This window comes from Cylas formicarius, unplaced genomic scaffold (assembly GCF_029955315.1).
Source record: "Cylas formicarius isolate icCylForm1 unplaced genomic scaffold, icCylForm1.1 PGA_scaffold_10__41_contigs__length_53128322, whole genome shotgun sequence".
Classification (NCBI taxonomy): Eukaryota; Metazoa; Arthropoda; class Insecta; order Coleoptera; family Brentidae; genus Cylas; species Cylas formicarius.
The window spans coordinates 434,455-453,569 of record NW_026844214.1 but is presented as its reverse complement, the minus strand read 5'-3'; the positions used below and the strand labels follow the sequence as shown (position 1 = coordinate 453,569).

At 34.0% G+C, this 19,115-nt stretch overlaps 4 protein-coding genes across 4 annotated transcripts; 2 read left to right on the top strand and 2 right to left on the bottom strand.

Moving 5' to 3' along the window:
- The first annotated feature begins 162 nt into the window (after nt 1–162).
- Nucleotides 163–8,162, top strand: LOC132704456 (activin receptor type-1). The gene is made up of 8 exons (XM_060674467.1): nt 163–327; nt 380–589; nt 673–1,003; nt 1,083–1,370; nt 4,057–4,279; nt 5,929–6,116; nt 6,177–6,402; nt 6,581–8,162. Exons 1-8 carry the CDS (start codon nt 252–254, stop codon nt 6,728–6,730), a joined length of 1,692 nt encoding a protein of 563 aa, XP_060530450.1. The 5' UTR covers nt 163–251; the 3' UTR covers nt 6,731–8,162.
- Nucleotides 8,163–10,515: 2,353 nt separating this feature from the next.
- On the bottom strand, nt 10,516–11,675 carry LOC132701133 (carbonyl reductase [NADPH] 1-like). Its single transcript, XM_060668842.1, has 4 exons — nt 11,522–11,675; nt 11,200–11,460; nt 10,900–11,114; nt 10,516–10,846 (listed from the first exon to the last, which is right to left on the bottom strand). Exons 1-4 carry the CDS (start codon nt 11,543–11,545, stop codon nt 10,531–10,533), a joined length of 816 nt encoding a protein of 271 aa, XP_060524825.1. The 5' UTR covers nt 11,546–11,675; the 3' UTR covers nt 10,516–10,530.
- Nucleotides 11,676–12,541: 866 nt separating this feature from the next.
- Nucleotides 12,542–13,922, top strand: LOC132706995 (carbonyl reductase [NADPH] 1-like). The gene is made up of 4 exons (XM_060678602.1): nt 12,542–12,817; nt 12,876–13,136; nt 13,188–13,426; nt 13,485–13,922. The coding sequence occupies exons 1-4, from the start codon at nt 12,794–12,796 to the stop codon at nt 13,801–13,803; spliced, it is 843 nt and encodes a 280-aa protein (XP_060534585.1). The 5' UTR covers nt 12,542–12,793; the 3' UTR covers nt 13,804–13,922.
- Nucleotides 13,923–13,940: 18 nt separating this feature from the next.
- On the bottom strand, nt 13,941–16,672 carry LOC132707001 (general odorant-binding protein 83a-like). The gene is made up of 7 exons (XM_060678616.1): nt 16,540–16,672; nt 15,614–15,689; nt 15,108–15,160; nt 14,585–14,620; nt 14,421–14,526; nt 14,090–14,157; nt 13,941–14,037 (listed from the first exon to the last, which is right to left on the bottom strand). The coding sequence occupies exons 1-7, from the start codon at nt 16,609–16,611 to the stop codon at nt 14,020–14,022; spliced, it is 429 nt and encodes a 142-aa protein (XP_060534599.1). The 5' UTR covers nt 16,612–16,672; the 3' UTR covers nt 13,941–14,019.
- Between the last annotated feature and the right edge of the window lie 2,443 nt (nt 16,673–19,115).

Below are 19,115 nucleotides of genomic sequence, written 5' to 3'. Positions count from 1 at the left end.
TGAAGTTTGAATTTCCAAACACCTTGCACCTATCTACAACTAAGAAATATCGGTAATATCGGTAAAGAGCAAATTCCCGCCGTAGGTTTGGCCAAAATTTATGTTAAATGTGTAAAGAAGAAAAAAGATTTGTCAATGCAATTTGTTGTTCTATGGGTTAATACTTCGAGTGGAAAACAAAAACTTAAAATAGAGCAAAACATTAATTAAATCACTATTCCTATTTCTCATTAATCTGATCCAATGGTAAAATGGGTAGGAGTATGGGCCTCTATCAGTTTCTTAAGTGGTTGTTTATTATATTATTCTATTTAAATCTTACTTTGGGTAAGAATATTCTCTGGAAATGTATCTCCTAAACAAATGTATTGTATTCTAGCTGAAATTCAGAGAAAACCTCAGTTGAATGAAGAATCTGACGACGATGATTCCAACAACGAAAATTTAGTCGGGGAAAATTCTCGAGGTTTACATTCTGGACAAGCCACAGGTTTTAAATGTTATTTTTGTGAACCTCCCAATTGTTTGCATGAGACAATCTGCAAAAATGCAGTGCAGTGTTGGAAATCACGAGTTCGAGAAAGTTCAGGTCTGTATTTAGTATTTATTATTAGAAATATTTATTCAGATGTAGCTTTAACAATGCATTTTGAATGTGAATAATTTCTGTAGGACAAGAAAGTGTATCCAGGGGTTGCACTTCAAATTCTGATCATGTCATTTTCATGTGCAAAACTCCATCTTTTACCGCACCACACAAAAGACATGCTAGTGGCCAATATAGAGTAGACTGTTGTGAAGGAGATTACTGTAACAATGGTAGCTTCCCTGAGTTGCCCCCAATTTTTGAAGAAATTGTTAATCCATACTATGAGCCTTTTATATTTGGCTTGAAAATGGTAGCAGCAATTTTAGGACCTGCCGTTGTTTTAGGGACTTTGGGCTTGGTTGTCTTATATTTTTTAAGGAAAATGCATAGAAATAGACTGTTTGCAGAAAGCAGGTAAAATATTTATTAAATGTTTTAAGTATTATGGTTAATATGGATTTCATAGGTAGCTGAACTTTTTTTTTTTTTTTAGATTGGATTCAGAGCAGTATTACGCTTCAGATGATTTACTTAGAGCGACCGCTGCTGGCGACAGCACACTGCGCGAATACCTTGAGCAGTCAATAACATCGGGCAGCGGTTCTGGTCTACCGCTAATCGTGCAAAGGACGTTGGCGAAACAAATTTCATTGATGGAGTGTATCGGCAAAGGTAGATATGGAGAGGTTTGGCGGGGTGTCTGGCATGGGGAAAATGTCGCCGTCAAGATATTCTTCTCTAGAGACGAAGCCAGTTGGAATCGGGAAACTGAAATTTACAGGTTAGCCGTCACCTTTATATTAACCTTGGTCGTACCGTGTGGGGTACAAATGTACCCCAACCACTCATTTTTTCTTATATGTTTTTAAAAACTTTACACAAGGGTTCCGCAATTTTATTTATTGTCATTTAGTATTTGCAGATTGATTTTCTGTATATTTTAGTTATGAGCTGCATCAAAAAAGTCAACAAAAAAAATATTTTTAATGCGGGGTACACTTGCACTCCTATGATAAGCCAAGATACTCAATTTGACTAGTCCCGGTCATGCACAATACACTAAGTATTAGCTGGTGTCAGACATTTTTGATTTTTGGAATCATAGTGCTACCGTGAAATGTTACACAATGTCTGATAAAATAAATATTCCCAATCCAAATAAATTAACGGGTTTAGAGTTAGAACAATTACTGAATAACGATCTCAATGATGCTGAGATAGTGATGATGTTCCAGAAATGATAGATTTTGAAGATGATATAATAGAAGAAATAAATAATGGTGTTGCTCTAATGACTTGATTCATTTAGACTGTTTCCGACAGCCGAAATTATAGAAATAATTGTCCGACATACTAATGATAAGGTAGAATAGGTAAAGTTATCGAATTATATATTGCATTATTCACTAATAATACCTATCCCTGTCCAATTTTTGCAAACTTTCAAATTTTGGAATGCAAAACACCCTAATTAAACACAACCTCTACAACGCATATGGAAACCTACAGATGCTGTTGAAATAAAGGCATATATTGGCCTCATTAGGTGCCCTTCAAGCTTGAAAAGAAACCATAATAATGTTGTGGTGTACCAAGAGAGGTTACATTAGACCAGTTTTGACGATCCAAAAACAAGGGAAATCAGAAAGAAAACTGATAAGCTTGCAGCGATAAGGGAAGTTTTCAACATGTCGGTAGGGAATTTCAAAAAGTGTTATAATCCCGGAAGCTTTATTACAGTAGATGAGCAACTAGTTGGATTTAGAGGTTATATGAAAAGTAAACCAGATAAATATGGTCTGAAAATTTGGGCGGCAGCGGATAGTGAAAATTCATACACTATAAATATGCAACCATACTTGGGAAAAAATAATAATACAGTAGAAAAAAATTAAAGTCAAAGAGTCGTCATAGATCTTGTCGGAGGTCTAGGAACCGGATGTGGCTTAAGCACAGATAATTTCTTTACAAGTTTGTCCGTAACAGATCGATATTAGAGAAACAAATGACTCTTTGCGGAACATTACGAAAAAATAAATCTTATAAATCCATTTTTTCGTCAATGTTTGGTTTTCGGAAACAACATACGATTGTGTCCTATGTGCCTAGCAATTATGTTGTCGACGGACCAACATGATGACACATTATAATAAAAAAAATGGTGCTGTAGACACTATCGATAAAATATAAAAGAATATTCAGCTCGTCAAATTAGTAATAGATGACCGATGGCAATTTTTAGACAGCCATTTTTGTAGATGAAAAATCGAAAAGCAAAGACAGCAGACGAAAATTTCTTTTGGACTTGTGAGAGTCGTCGATTAGGGAAAATGTCATGAGAAGATTTAAAACAGAGCCAAGAATTCCCAACAATGTCAAATCGTATGTGCTAGAAATGTTTCCAGAATTGGAAAAGCACCATGAAATCCATTCCGAAGAACCCGAACGACATGTTTCTGTACGATGTTATTTGTGCAATAGAAAGAAAGATCGCAAGTCCAGGCAACAATGTTGCGACTGCAAAAAAAATTACATGCAATCACCATAGTGTAAAACAGATAATTTGCCGATTATGTGTGAAAAAACGTAAGAATTATGAGTAAAGGGGTTCGTCTACCTTTTTAACATTTTTGAGAATTGTTTATTTTGTTCAACTTTTTCAATGAATATAATATGCATTATACATATTTTATTTACATTAACTATTTAGTTTTGCTGTTGCAGTGTATATAATATGTTGCAGTCAAAGCATTAATTTAGTAAATGTATACATTTACTAGCCAATGCATACATTTGCTAAACTCCGTAGTTAAAGTGTTCATTTTAACCGAAATGAACACATTTGCTAGTGGATGTATGCATTCACGGACCGCTTCTAGGAAGCGGGTTAAATATTAAAATAAACCGGACAGGGATTTTCTAAATGCCAATGTAAAACAAAATGCACAACAAATAGATGTGCGTGCCTTAAAGCAAAAAAATTGTGCAATTCCAAATGCCATGGAAGTTTGAATTGTTCAAGCAAATAAAGTGTTTTTCTTATTTATAAATGTGTTTGTGTTTCAAATTATTTTCTTTCTATGTTAGGTGCTTTTGTATTTTTATGTTGTAACTAGCTCTAGTGCAATAATCATCGAGTCAATAATTAATTTAATTATTCGGTAAACTAAATTTTATTTTGAAATTCATCAATTAACGCTTTGACTGCAGTTGGTTAGTAACTGCATGCATTACCTAGTTAATGCATGCAGTTACTAGTTAAATTATTCATTCCAATAAAATGGTGTACATTGACTGGAATGCACACTTTGACTGCAACATATATACGAGAATTGTCGCATAAAATATCACAAAGCGTGCAAATTAGAGTGGGGTACAGTTGTACCCCACGTGGTGTTCTGCGTAACTTTTGACCGCGGTACGACGAAGGTTAATCTAACCAGTTGTATGATTTCGGTTTCTTTCAGTACTGTTCTGTTACGGCATGAAAACATTTTGGGGTATATCGCGTCCGATATGACGTCTCGGAATTCGTGCACTCAGCTGTGGTTGATCACCTATTACCATCCGCACGGCAGTTTATATGACTACCTGAACCATACCACCCTCAGCCATCAACAATTGATCATAATATGTTCGTCCATAACCAACGGTTTGGTACATTTGCATACTGAAATTTTTGGAACTCAAGTAAGTCTACTTTTCATCTTATATATAACAAATGTCCCGGTAAGAACAACTTTTCTTGAATTTTAAAACTTGGTTTCTGTAAAAATTTCTGATCTTAACCATAAGAACCAAAAGTTCAGATTTTCACGAAATTATATATTTTCACATGACAATTATTTCGACAACACACTGTCTTTATGAAATGTAATATTTACAAGCTACCTGCTACTCTATATATCGAAAAATGACATTAAAACCTTAATTAATGTTGTGAGAATTTAAGTTTAATAATGGGGAGGTATTTAAATCTAATTGATCTTTAAGCAATACATTTGAATTTCGTCTCATTTTGTCATTTTGTCCATGGCTTCCAATAAATTTAATTTTCTACTCTTTGTGGCTGTGAATGTGTTTTTTAGGACAAGATCCGCATTTCAACCTGGTAGACACCTGATTTTTGAGATTTTGGACATTTCGTTTTATTGTTTTTTAAAAATTTTCCCATTGCGTTGTTAGTTCTGAAAGCTATTTTGAAACCACATTTTGACAAATGTCTGGATTTGTTTTTTATTTATAATTTTATCGATAATGGACGGATCGGAGCCGTTGTTCAGTGCAATTTGTTTAATGATATTAAGTTCTTTGTTGTAATTTTCTGTTAAGAGTGGCGCATTAAGAAGTCTGTGTATAAAAGAGTGAAATGTAGCCATTTTGTGTGTATATGGGTGATTTGAGCTGTGTCCGTGTGTGAAGGTTTATGGTAAATGGAAAAATCTAATTTGTTTTGCGTTTTCGTAATATTTAAGTATAAAAAATTAATAGAGTTAACCTGTTCAATTTTATACAACAAAGAACTTAATCAACTTGCACTGAACAATGACTACAATCCGTCCATTTTCGATAAAATTATAAATAAAAAACAAATCCAGACAACACTAAACTCTATTTATCCGAAACCTAATACAGAACACGAACAATTTAAAACAATTACATACATAGGAGAACCCAGTGAAAAGGTTTCAAAACATTTGTTAAAATGTGGTTTAAAAGTTGCTTTCAGAGCTAACAACACAAAAGCAAAATTTTAAAAAACAATAAAACGAAATGTCCAAAATCTCAAAAATCAGGTGTCTACAGGTTGAAATGGATCTTGTCCTAAAATTTGTATTGGACAAACAGGTAGATCCTTCAAGACACGCATTAACGAACATAAAAGAGCGTTTAAAAACAATAGTCTATATTCTAATTATGCTGCACACTTAAACACAGAAAAAAACATTTTTGACGATAATTTTGATATTTTACATTCAACCACAACAAAGAGCAGAAAATTAAATTTATTGGAAGCCATGCAGATTAACAAAATGAGACATTCACATCAATTAGATTTAAATACCTTTAAATAACTTTTAGTTCTTATTAATTTTGTTAAATGGATTTTCATCAAATAAAAGCCACCTCAGTTCAATCTTAACCATAGTTAATGTGAGTACTGTTTTAAAGCTGATGCAATTTTTGGTCTTTATTTAATGCTGTTTGGTCCATCTCTGCGAGGAAACTGCCGGGGGGTCAATATTTTCTTAAATCAATCTCTATATCTCGTTAAAAAGGGCTTTCCTTAGACTACCATTCCGACAATCGCAATGAATTTAATGTTGATTTCGTCTCAGGGCAAACCGGCAATAGCCCATAGAGATATCAAAAGTAAAAATATCCTTGTGAAAAGCAACGGGACGTGTTGTTTGGCCGATTTCGGACTGGCGGTCACTCACACTCAATCGAACGACAAACTAGATATAGGATCTAACCCGAAAGTGGGAACCAAGAGATACATGAGCCCCGAAGTTTTGGACGAAACGTGAGTTGAAAAAAAAAAAAAAAACGTAATTCAATTTTCTATTGGCTGCTTCGTTTTTAGAATACACATGGACTATTTCGATTCATTCCGACGGGCTGACATATACTCGCTGGGGCTAGTGCTCTGGGAAGTGTGCCGAAGGACAGTTAGTAACGGAATAGCCGAGGAATACAAGCCTCCGTTTTATGACGTCGTACCTAGTGATCCCTCGTTTGAGGATATGAGGAAAGTGGTCTGCGTGGATCAGCAGAGGCCGAGTTTGCCGAATCGTTGGACTAGCGATCCGGTAAGTTTTCAAATATTTTTTCTTACGACTCTTATACTATACTATATTATACTGGGTGTTTTCTAATTGAATGTCAATAATTAAGAGGGCGGTTTTTGGGTCTAAGGCAGGTTTGTGTGCCCATAAATTGGTACAGACCTTTTAGACGTATCTAGTGAATTTTATTTGCGATTTTTAGGTGTTGAGCGAAATGTCAAAGCTCATGCGCGAGTGTTGGCACCAAAATCCCGGGGCCCGTTTGTCGGCCCTTCGTATCAAAAAAACGGTCCTTAAATTGGCGAGTTCCGAAAATTTGATAATTCTGGACGACCTGGAGGTGTGCGTGTGAGATGAGCTTGAAGTACACGAATTGATCGGAGGTTTTTTCATGTACAGAATTTCAAGTTTTAAGGTTAAAAGATCGTCGAACCGAATGAGTTCTGATAATGTCCATTGTCGAATTTAGGTTATGTTGTAAAAGTATGGAATAATTTTGCGGTTTGTGAGAAATCTGCCTCATTTGCTGTCGGCCATTGTGAAATTACAAAAATTTTGCAATATAGCGGCTCCGATATCGTTAATAATTACTAACAAATTTGACCGCTTCATTGATCCACACTTCTATCTCTTCGAAAAAGGATAATGAGGTAGATTGACTTTTTTTTTTTTTTCAAAGTAACTTCCACAGGCTACCGTAATACTTTCTACAAAACTTCTGGATTCCTCCTGCGCCGGTCTTTCCTGAGTCGAACTGACTGACGTTTCGCCAATCATCCTGCTGGCTTCTTCAGTGCTAAACTGAAACTGGCTCGCATTTTACGCTGTACCTGGTTATATATTGTTTGAGGGGGGTGGAGCTAAAACTTAAAAAAAAAAATCCGAGAATCTATAAGCAACCTAACAATCTTAACCGCGACTCAGGCCTTTACCTGTCTCCAATATGGGAACCAGTCATCCCTCAAACAATATATAAGCAGGTACAGAGTATAATACAAGCCTGTGTCAATTTAGCTCTGAAGAAGCCAACAGGATGATAAGCGAAACGTTAGCAAGTTCGACTGAACAGCAACCGACGCAGTAGGAAACCAGAAATTTTGTAAATAGAAGTAGATTGACTTTTTACAGTATTTAATATCGGACGACGGGAAAGTAAGACGATTAAAATTTGTGCCAATATCAGTCTAGCCCTCTCACTTATTTCCTCATCTTTACACTCTGCAGTTTTGGTGATTATACCATTTTGAAGTATCCCAGTGGTTAGTTAGTTAATTTGATTTATCAAAAACTTATCATAACTGTGTATAGAATAAATACACACATTCAAAATGCGGAAAAAAATGTCGGACCATTTTCAGTGGTCTGTCCGTATTTGCAAATAATTTGATATAATTTTCATTGATGGATTTTACAAAATTGCGGGAAAGAAGTCAAATTGGCAATTTGTCTGTCTGTATTCGCCACGTTAGGTTGTTGGAGCACACTCTATATTAAAAGTTATGCAATTTTAGCCCTTATTCTCTGAAAACAGTTCGCAATTTGTGTTTTCTTCCAACTTTCTTTTGAAAAATTTTCCAATAGGTATCTTTTCATCATTGGAACATTTCCGTATTATATGATTTTAAAGCAAAAATAATGAAATTTGCAGGATAAAAAATGGGTAAAGATCTTTTTAGGGAAATTTTTATTAATTTAATGTATGTCCATTTTCCCATGAAAGTTAGATGGTAATCATAGTTTCATTTATGTACCTGTTGTGAAAAAGGGCAAAGATTATATATATATATATATATATATATATATATATATATATATATATATATATATATATATATATATATATATATATATATATATATATATATATATATATATATATATATATAATGTTGTTAACTTTAACGAAGAATCTGATATCCGGGAACTATTTAACATTTTTATTTTATTATTGATGTTTAATGTTAATAGTTTATATAAGAAATAGCATTATTTTATTCTGATAAACGAAACAATGATCGTAAAGATGATCTCTTTAATTTAAAAACCGCCTTATATCCCCGCCATTTTTCACGACAGACACGACATGTCGAATATTGTAACAACATAATCAACTAGGGTTACCAAATAAAATGGAAAATTACATCATTTACATTTTTTTTATGAGGAATAAAGAATTAGCTCATATTTTGTAAATATTCGTTAGGATAATGTAATTTTAACCGAGAGTGAAGGAGAGGGGAGAGAGAACTATTTTAGTTTGTGTACTTTGTAAGACAATCATGTACCGTAATTTTCCTTTTTAATTTGTAAATTAAGTTTTCTCTACATGTAAATTAATTATTACATAAGGGAAAGTACGTAAGTGACGTAACAAACATAAATGTTCAGGTTATTAGTACATATTGTAATATTTAAGCGCTGTGACATCAGGCCATGAAAAACTGAATACTCATTTTTGTTTTCGGTAAATTTTTAATATAATTTTTAAAGGCAGGAAACGACCTTACAATACTTATTTGTAGTTTTTTATATACAATGTAAATATAAATATATCAACATCATATCCGTTGGAGAAAAAAAAGATGGTTTGAATCAAAATGTATAGTTAGTGTTTGATTCAGTCTGTTTTATGATTTGAAGTAACAACCATATCAATTCGTTTATCGGTTTAAGGAAATATCGCAGTCCTGTTTTATGATAATATTATGTTGACGATTACGCAATATATTCGTTTTATTTGTATATAATATTTTATGTCGGCATCGCAGCCGACATTTACTTGAGCAATATATTTAGTTTCGAAATGTGTGTTTTATTTAGGGAGCAAAGTGGAATTTTTAAAAAAACTAATAGGTTGCTTGCACATAATTTTTTTATTTGATAAAAATGTTTATTAGTAGATTTACATACGTGCCAAATATTATTTAAAAAATAAGTCAGAATAATTAGACACGAATTCAAAGTTTGACAAAATCGTTATGTAAGGTTCCCTTTAGTTTTGTATTTTTCATCTCTTAAACTTAATTTTATGGACAATAAAAAATAGGGGATAATAAAATATAAAAACTAATTTTAATTCATGGGAGTCTAAGTAATAAAAGAGACAAATCTGGAATTGCTTACCGTAAAAATAAAAATTGGAGTTTATCTTTGGTTGAAAGGAACAGGTTATAGATTTGTTATTACTTACAGGTAAAAAAGTCTAGATTTTTAGACTTAGTATTATTTAGATTCGCCTAAAACTAAATTAAACTGATTAGACAACAGTCAAGTACTGAAATCTGTTCAGGAACTATCAGCGGCCATATTGAATGTCACAACATCTTATTGGTCGAAAGCGACGTTTGAAATGCGCGTGCACATATTAAAGACTCGTATGGATGTGAACTAATGTACTGGCCTCTCTTCCTAAACAGCGATTTCCACACACAAAACTCCTTTCCACAGATAATTTAACGAGATCTAGGCTTATTGACGGTCTCTCAGCGGCAATGTCGGTTGTCGAATGTCGCGAATCATTGGCTAAAACTAAATCTCGCGCATGTGCATGTTGAATGGACCTCCATTTTTTTAGTTGCTTCATAAATTGCTGTATTATCGACATAGACAGCTATGTGTAAATAAAGCAACATTGTTTTGATATTCCCGTACTATCAGAATAAGTAGGACTTTTTCATGATAACTTGTATATGCTTTTTTCATGTATAAGTCACACCAAATTCAAATTTGTTTGCAATAGAAGAAAAAACGTTAAAACACAAGAGAAGTCCAATAGTAAAAATTTGAATTCGTTACCTAGGCGACCATTTAAATTTCGCTAAATAAAACGGCCATCAAAATAAACAAAGAAACTTGCTTGTTTTCTTTTCTTTTCTTGCCATCTTCACAAACTTTTTCAGTTCAACTCCAAAGAAGGCAACTGCAACTGGCGTCAACAGGAGATTTGTAAATATCTGGTATTTGTTTTTTATTTACTTAACCTTGTTTTTCTCAAAGAAACAAGAAGACTAATCTTTAATCCCAGCACAAATGAATCTTTAAAATACCATCCCTAACTACGCTTACTGTAAATATTAGTCTTTCATTGGAAGGAACAGGTTTTTATTTTTTATTATTAAGGGGTAATAAAAGTCAAGATTGCAAAATTCACAATTATTTGGATTCAGGTAAAACACCATCCCAATCGATAACTTGACAATCAAACCAAACATATTTTCCCTTAAATTCGGCTTGTAATGCTAAATATAGGGCGGCCTTTGCCCCTTCTTCTGTGGTCAAGGTTCCTTTTTTATTCATGTCAGTTTTCACATAACCGGGGTGGACAGAAGTAATGCTAATATTTCGGTAAGGTTTTTCTAAATCGAAAACGTGTTGATGAAGAATAGTCAAAGCATTAATCCCAACTTTGGATACAACATAGGGGGAGTCTCCCCAACCTTTTTCCACGGCCTTATTTTCCTTCACATCACTAAAAATGACTGAGTGAAGGAAACCAAAGTGTAGATATGCTTACGACTTTACTTTAAATATGTTTTCATCAATTCATTGAGAGATGCTACATTTAATTTAGGATCCTTGAATTTCGCTCTCAGTTCTGTTGATGGAATCCTCTGCAACCGTCCTGCGGAACTTGATATGTTTATCACTTTCGCATTGTCACGAAGCAGAGGGAATAATGCATTACAAACTCTCAATGTTCCAAAATAATTTATCTGAATAATATCTTCTGCACTTCCCTATCATAAAGATGTAATAATTTTTTAGAAACTAAGGGCTTTTAGTTACAAACCACGTGAAGTGTAAATTATTTGTGTTGCTTACACTTGTGCCAACTGAAGCATTATTTATGAGTAAATCGATTCCCCCATGTTCTTTTTCAATATAATCTTTAAGATCCTTAACACTCGTCTCACTAACAATGTCCAGTTGATGAAATAAAGGTAGAAATCCTATATGCTTTAGGTTTTCAACAGCTCGCTGACCTCGTGAGACGTCCCTCGCTGTAAGATAAACATCTCCAAAAAAATTTTCACAAAGACCTTTAACTATAGCGTAGCCAATGCCTTTGTTGCTTCCTGTCACCTGAAGTTACTTTCAGTTAATATAATAAACTTCTTAGGGCCGTAGCCAAAAATACACCTACCACAGCGACTTTTCGCGTTTGCATGTTCAGATTGTTTATAACGTGAATGTGTTAAATTATGAAAAATATAACGAAATTAAATACATAGTGGACTGCCACAAAATGTAACAGGCTAGAGACGCTTAACTTTAAATTAGTTTTCAATTCAATTCACAAAAAACTGTTGGGCACGACTACCAGGATCATTCGCCCATTGCCGACTTCCGTCGAGGATTTTCGGATCTTCTCCAGGACGGAGACTAAATTTAAAAGTTCTAAATGTCGAGCATTTTCGGATCTTTTCCAGCGAAGGAGTTCTTCTTTGAAATTCTAGCTAATATACATAATGATTAAAACCAACCCATAAACCATAAGCTAGCAAATCGAAAAGCGGTTATAAGCAGATACCACATGTATCAAGGAATCTAACCACAAGTCGTGCAACAAAATCCATACATCCAGTGCAGAAAAGGCACTAATAGGAGCGGATAAGCTGGCATCAATAAGGGACTCATACAAAATTTGGGAGTTATTCCGGTGCGGAGCACAATCAAACAAAATATGTTCAATATCTCCCACCTCTCCACAAGCACACCGATTAGATGGTTTTACATTTATCTTGTAAAGATGTGCTGGGGAACTACAATGATTACTAATCATTCTGCACACTGTTGTAATCTCCTTTCTGGACAGCTGCATTCACTCCCTACATGGAATAAGTTCTTTTTCTTTTGGTTTTACTTCTATTAGGCAAGTCTTCTGGGATCATTCGGACATTTTCTCGGTGAATGGTGACTTTCGTTCAAAACCGGGAAAGCTGCCCTAATTAAAAGGGACTGGACGAATCCATCACCCTCCGAGGGGAACGGACATGTAATGGTTTGTTGTCGTATTCAAATAGTGGAACAAGTTCTAATTAAATTATCACAAAATGACTGATTCTCCTAACGGATCCCGCAATTATCGCATACGGGATAACCGATCCCATATAGCCTGGTTACCAGCGTGAATATAAGACATTTGGTTCGCTGGTGAATCCATGGAATGGGTTAATTTCTGAAATGTTTATTTTAACCTTTATCGATTTATATAGGTTATGCGGTAATTCAAATAATACGTGTCCAAATTTTATTTGTTGATGTGTTCGCTGGACGTATTTATCAAGCAATTCACGGACAACCGCAAAACTGTTTTTGTTATTAGTGGTTACATTTTACAGTGACAGGGTAGATTTTGGATAATATAAACATTTCTTGGTTTATCATTGCATTGTACACTTCAATTGTCGCTCCAATGGCATCGAAAAAAGTTGCTGTGGTATGTGTCTTATCTTAATACGAAAGCTTGCTTTGAAACCACCCATTTACTCCTCCAGGTGACTGGAGGGAACAAAGGTATCGGCTTTGGTATCGTTAAAGGCTTGTGCGAAAGATTCGACGGTGAAGTTTATTTGACGTCTAGGGACGTGACGCGTGGTAGAGATGCTGTTGATAAGTTGAAAAAGTTGGGACTAAAGGCCCTGTATCATCAGCTGGACATTACCGATCAGAACAGCATCGACAGTTTTAAAGAGTACATTAAGAGCAAACATGGTGGGCTGGATCTGCTTGTGAACAATGCCGCCATCGCATTTAAGGTACTTTATCTTTGTCCGCTGGACTTTAACAACATTGTGGAGTTGTTTTAGCAAACTGCTAAAGAGCCCTTCAGTATACAAGCGAAGGAAACAATATTTGTCAATTATTTTTCCACCTTAAAACTGTGTGAGGCATTATTTCCTTTGCTTCGTAACAACGCTCGCGTGGTGAACCTATCTAGTAGCTTGGGTCACTTATCGCAGATCCCTTCCGTTGATCTTCGATCAAAATTTAACTCCAAGGACTTAGACATTCCCACGTTGAGTAAACTGATGGAAAAATTCGTAAAGTATATTTTGTCGTTCTGCCAGGTGTCACAGCAGGTGGGCTTTTTTTTTAATTTTTAGGGATGCCGAAGCAAACAGACACAAGGAAGAAGGTTGGGGAAACTCCGCCTATTCAGTTTCCAAAGTGGGGGTTAGTGCCTTAAGTATAATACAACAAAGAATGTTTGATCAGGAAGCCCCGAATCGGAATATTGTTGTTAATCACGTTCACCCTGGCTATGTGGATACCGATATGACTTCCCATATGGGACCATTGACCATCGACGAGGGAGCTAGGTCTGCTCTGTTTGCCGCACTCGATGCCGATTTCAAGGGGAAGTACGTTTGGTATGATTGCACTGTGGTCGAATGGGACGCTCCTAACGCTCCTTCACAGTAGTGTTTATTTCTCGTCGTTCACCAATTTACCCAAAAGGATTTTATGCACGTTGCACATTAAAGCAAACAATTACATCCAGCGTTTTATTTAGTACAATCCTCTTACTCCTGCAGTGCAAAACAATTAAGAACCAAAAATTTGTTGAACTCAATATATATTTTAAGCGAATATTTTACAGAACCACGTAGTTTTCTGTCGCTCCAGGCTCACGTGACACTAAAACATGTAGAAATTCTGCAAGCAAAAAAATTATCGTTTGGTACAGAGTGGTATTTGTTACGCTTACTTCCGGATCCTCGTCATGGGCGCACTTCATTACAGTGAATGCTTTCTCACACAGATCGTCAACATTTCCTGTAAAATACATACTTCTATTATCGTTTATTAAAAAAAAAAAAACTAAATCTCAGGTTGGTAGTCTGTAACCAAAGATGGCGGGGGTGTATTTTTAAGCAATAATAAAACTAATATTTTGAGACCTAAAAATTGTGGAAGTGCCTCTAACTAGAGAAGGCAGCATTACTTTTTCTATATTTTATTTTGGTGCGATATTCTTGAATCGAAGCTTAAAAACTGAAAAATTTATGTGTATGTGTATTGTGTAATGAAAAACTAACCAGCTTGTGGCGTACAGGTGTCGAACACTTTTTTATGTGCCTCCCGCATTTCTTCAGGCGCGATTTGCTCGACTGGTCCGAAATCGAAATCGCCACTGTCGCTTAACTTAAATTAAGTATACTAGTTTAGTATTTGGATTTGATAGGGTACTTGGATGTCTTACCACTCCCGATTCAGTGAGTGTGCATTTCATATAGCACTAAAAACAAAACATATCTATTAATAGATTCGTTTATAACATTATTTTGATGTTATGTAAGTATAACTAATTACATATTACATTTTATATTAAAGCTTTTACAGGCGGCAGGAGTTTGGTTGGTATTGAAAGTTAAATTGATTTTTTGCTAAAAAACTATTTCTAAGTTTCGTATTTCAACTAAAGTGCTTCTAGTGCAGATTTATCTTTTAGACATATAATTAACCAAGACTAAACCAATCTTAGTGATGAAAATATTATTGTTGCTAATCTCAATAGAAATTCGTGGCTAGAGTGGGATGGTGAAATTGTCTTAGACGTTTTTATAAAATTTACGTGGTGTATAAGACATGTTTCACACTCATAAATATTTTTTGAGATTTCTAACAACCTTGACAATATTAGAAGAATAATTTAATATAACTCGGCTTTTCAGGGACAAAAGAAATATTTAACTGTGAAATAAACAAAATTTTCAATCTCTTACCTTCAATTTCTCATCCTCTTGGATGTCTCCGCTAATTGCTTGATCGATTATTCCTAAAACATTAGCTACTATACAATAACTGCTAATTTTTTAGTAAATAATGCAAAGTACTAGATGATACCTTATGACTTGAAAACGGTGATGTACTAGTTTTAATACAGAGGCGATATGTGTACAATCATGACAGTGATGGAAATGATTTGTCAGACTACAGCATGTAAAACTACGGGGGGTTGTAAATTGGGGGATGCCACAAGGCTCGGTTCTTGGCCCTCCAATATACTCCATCTATGTGCGTAGTCTAACCTTGGATAACATTGGGAATATTGACTGCTTATTGTTTAATTTGTTAAAAACCATTATTAATAAAACCAAGTCAATGTTATTTAAGCAGGTAAACAAGATTATACAAATTAAGATTATAAAATTGATAACGTCAAATATATTAGAAACTATAAAATATTTGTAATTTAACTAAAATTACGTATTTTTTCAAAAATAAAAACCTTCATCTACACTGGTTTGTTCGACACACTTTTTGTGCACGGTGGTCATCATGGTTTTCATTTCGTCCGTGAACATCTGCAAAAAAATGTCTATATTGTTTATTTGTCTTTTGTAAATTGAATATTTATTATACGATATTTGACTGTCCATTTCAATACGAATTACGAATAAATACAATGTAAACAAATGTATTGCTGAGAACTCAAAACGGAAAAACACAAATTTTCACAGTGTTTTTTTTTTAATTATTTTTAAAATTTATTTAAATTATTTTTTTGCAAATTTCAAACTGAAAACATATCTTTTCATGTCTGCAACGCAGCTTATGGTGGTCATTTTCAATGTTAATTTTCTACAACTTTCATGATTTCTATTTTTGTTGCTAAAAAATTGCGTCAGTGGCGTTACATCTCTTTGATTGATCTTATTCGTTAAGGTACTCGCCAAGACGTGCATTGGTCTTCACAAATTCAACATAATCAATCAACAATCGAAGATTGATATTTTTTATTCAAACACTTTGTATATTAAAAGTAAAAAACCCAAATTTAAGCTTCTTTTCATGCAAAATAAATAAGAACAATAAGAAGAAACAAATGTGATAAAGACACCACCGTGTCTTTATCAAATGTGATAAAGACACGGTGTTGTCGAGACAATTGTCATGTCAAAATATATAATGTCGTGAAAATCGGAACTTTTAGTTCTTATTTATTTTGATTAATGGATTTTCATCAAGTAAAAGCCTCCTCAGTTCAATCCTTTTCATGCTTTTACCAGTTTTTTTTTTCAAAAATATAACATTATTTTTTATCTTTAATTCTGAGTGTCTCACAGTTTGCTATCTATCGAAAGGTTTTTATTGTTTCTGCAAGATCGTTGATTGTTATTTTCACAGCTAGTACGTTTCCTATGTATTACTTACCGATTCATCGATTGATCCTAAAACGCTGTAGATACAGAGCACTGAGATGACAGAGCCGCACAGACGCAACATTATGATTTAATTTGCCTCGTTAGTCGGTGTTGAATTTATATACAGTTTTCAACCAAAGGTGTTTAATTATAGCTTAATTTTCCGTGTCGAATAATTTGGAATTACGCAATAATGAATGTTTATGAGAGACTTGCAGTTTTTTTTTAAATCCATTGTTTGGAAAATACGCGAAATACCAAGAATCTCATTAATTAGCACCAAATTCTCATTATTACCTGTTTCCAAGCTCGGAAAATCGCCGTTTCAAATTACCGTGCTCCTAGCTGGGGGGTAGTTTTGATTAGGTTAGTCAGTCGCAACCAACATTTATGTTTTGAAAAAAAAAAATCTGTTGAGAAATTACTTTTATGGCATTTCAGAACTTAAGTGTATTTAAGGAATGACAAAAAGAAAGGGCTTTGCTATTTAGTAAAACTTTGGCACGTGTTTGAGAAATTATATTTAGGAAAAACCAAAGAAATATGTTTTATCTTTAAATCTTCCATTTCAAGTAGATGTGGCAATGCTGCAGTATCCTAAATATTTGAAAAATATAGATGATAAAATTTTGTGTAAAAAAAAATGGTTTATAAGTGGTACAAGCTGTTCCAAGAGGGCCGAGAAGATGCCGATGACGAAAGATTTAACAAGTATTTTATTGCAAGTATCGAAAATAAGTAAACGGGACATTAGGGACAGAGGTGGAATGCTTTAACACAAGATTTAAACAATTTGACCTACTCGTATTTACAGAGTTAAAAGTTGTAGCAAAAACTTTAAAAAAGAAAAACGGTAGTGTGGACGAGCTTTCGAAATAGTTGGTGACAGATTTTTACAATTAATTAATAATAGTTTCGAGTATGGTATATTTCCACAATACTGGAAGAAGTCTACAATCATACATCTATAGAGAAGCAGACACAAATAAAAGTGATGAATTTCGACCTATAAATATAGAGGAAATATTAAGTGCAAAAGCGAATTGTAAAGTGTCTTATTAAATTGGAAAAATGCTATGAAAGAAAATCAATATTGTAGGAGTGATTTTCTTGGAGTTTCGAAGAGCCTTTGAGGCAATAGACAGGTGTAAACTCTTATAAAAATTAAAAAATACGGTATTCAGGGCGTGGTGCTGAATTGGTTTGAAAACTATCTATCAAACTGTACTCAGGAAACAATGCACAAGGAAAATCAATTTGGTGTACCTCAGGGAACTGTGTTGGGGCCGAATCTTTTCATTGTCTATGTAGACGACATTGTACGACAGTTAAAAAAGTGTAACGATACGACTCAGAGACGAAAAAAAATTTTAATTGCGTCAGTGGCGTACATCTCTTTAATTGATCTTATTCGTTAAGATAAAAATCTGTTCATAGATATAAGAAAGTGACTAACTGATACAATTAAGGAAAGACCCGGGCAAGCTGTAAGAATAAAATATGGCCGAACAGGTCCGTACTTTGCTTAGAATTTAATTATTTGGGGTTTTGTTAGGAAAGATACTAAACAATATTTATTTATTTATGTTTAAATCTAAAATAAAATTACAAATTATTTTTATTACCTACTTAAATTACTTAAATTTATTCACATAATATATGAGTATCACTATCGCTATCATCGCCTGTTCTAATTATTATTTGTTCTATATTATTTGCAATATGGATATACGATTGTTCTGCTTTTTCTATATGTTTAACATAATTTGCCCAACTTTGTGGAGGGATGTTAAAAACTTCGGTTTATATAGGTTTGAGAACATTGGAGTTAATACGGGGAAAAACATTGTTACTACGAACGTCAGATTTCAGTTGGTGCCGAACATGTTCAATGGGATTAAATATACAGTGGTAAGATGGGAGCCTTAAAACTGTATGCCCTAGATTTTTTTGCATAATACTTTTTTAGGTTCAAGCTTTCTAGAACCTCAATTAATTGCTTTTTGGTATAATCTTGGTGAACATAAATGTCGTTATTATACATGTAGTTTTGGATTGTTGCTTTTGTGAGGAAGTCAACTGTCTACTGTGATAACTTGCATTGTCCGTTACAATGACGTTATTAGGAGGAATGTTTGGAACTAGTTTGTTTTTAAACCAACTTTCAAATAAATTAGCGGTGGTGTCTTCATGGTAATCCAGAGAAGAATCTTTAATATTTTTTGCAGACTGAGAAAGTCCATTTGGAATCCAACCATCTTTAGAGCCAGCATGCAAAATAGTTATTCTTTTACCTCTTTTTGATGGCGCGTTTGTTTTACACTAATCAGTTGAGTCAACCTAACCCAACCAGGTTTCATCCAAGTAAATAATTGGCCTTTGTTGTTCTCTATAAATCCTAATTTTTTCTAGATAGTTCAGTCGCCATTTCCGAATTCTAAAAGATTCCATTAAAACTTGCCTTTTGTCATTTTTTTAAAATCTAAAACCCATGTGTTGAATACACTTCCATAAGGTAGTTCTGCCACATTTAACACCGGTTTCATCTTTTTCAAACCTCCTAATTAAGATATCTAATGTAGGCAC

Excerpts from the sequence above, each read along its gene's own strand:
- LOC132704456 (XM_060674467.1), top strand. The coding sequence starts at position 252 with ATGGGTAGGAGTATGGGCCTCTATCAGTTTCTTAAGTGGTTGTTTATT. Across the intron at positions 1,004-1,082 it reads AGACTGTTTGCAGAAAGCAG|ATTGGATTCAGAGCAGTATT; the intron begins GTAAAATATTTA and ends TTTTTTTTTTAG. Across the intron at positions 4,280-5,928 it reads CTGAAATTTTTGGAACTCAA|GGCAAACCGGCAATAGCCCA; the intron begins GTAAGTCTACTT and ends ATTTCGTCTCAG.
- LOC132701133 (XM_060668842.1), bottom strand. The coding sequence starts at position 11,545 with ATGCAAACGCGAAAAGTCGCTGTG. Across the intron at positions 11,461-11,521 it reads AAACGCGAAAAGTCGCTGTG|GTGACAGGAAGCAACAAAGG; the intron begins GTAGGTGTATTT and ends AAGTAACTTCAG. Across the intron at positions 11,115-11,199 it reads ATGCTTCAGTTGGCACAAGT|GGAAGTGCAGAAGATATTAT; the intron begins GTAAGCAACACA and ends TCTTTATGATAG.
- LOC132706995 (XM_060678602.1), top strand. The coding sequence starts at position 12,794 with ATGGCATCGAAAAAAGTTGCTGTG. Across the intron at positions 12,818-12,875 it reads CATCGAAAAAAGTTGCTGTG|GTGACTGGAGGGAACAAAGG; the intron begins GTATGTGTCTTA and ends TTACTCCTCCAG. Across the intron at positions 13,137-13,187 it reads ATGCCGCCATCGCATTTAAG|CAAACTGCTAAAGAGCCCTT; the intron begins GTACTTTATCTT and ends GAGTTGTTTTAG.
- LOC132707001 (XM_060678616.1), bottom strand. The coding sequence starts at position 16,611 with ATGTTGCGTCTGTGCGGCTCTGTCATCTCAGTGCTCTGTATCTACAGC. Across the intron at positions 14,527-14,584 it reads CACTCACTGAATCGGGAGTG|TTAAGCGACAGTGGCGATTT; the intron begins GTAAGACATCCA and ends ACTTAATTTAAG. Across the intron at positions 14,158-14,420 it reads CACCTGTACGCCACAAGCTG|GAAATGTTGACGATCTGTGT; the intron begins GTTAGTTTTTCA and ends TGTATTTTACAG.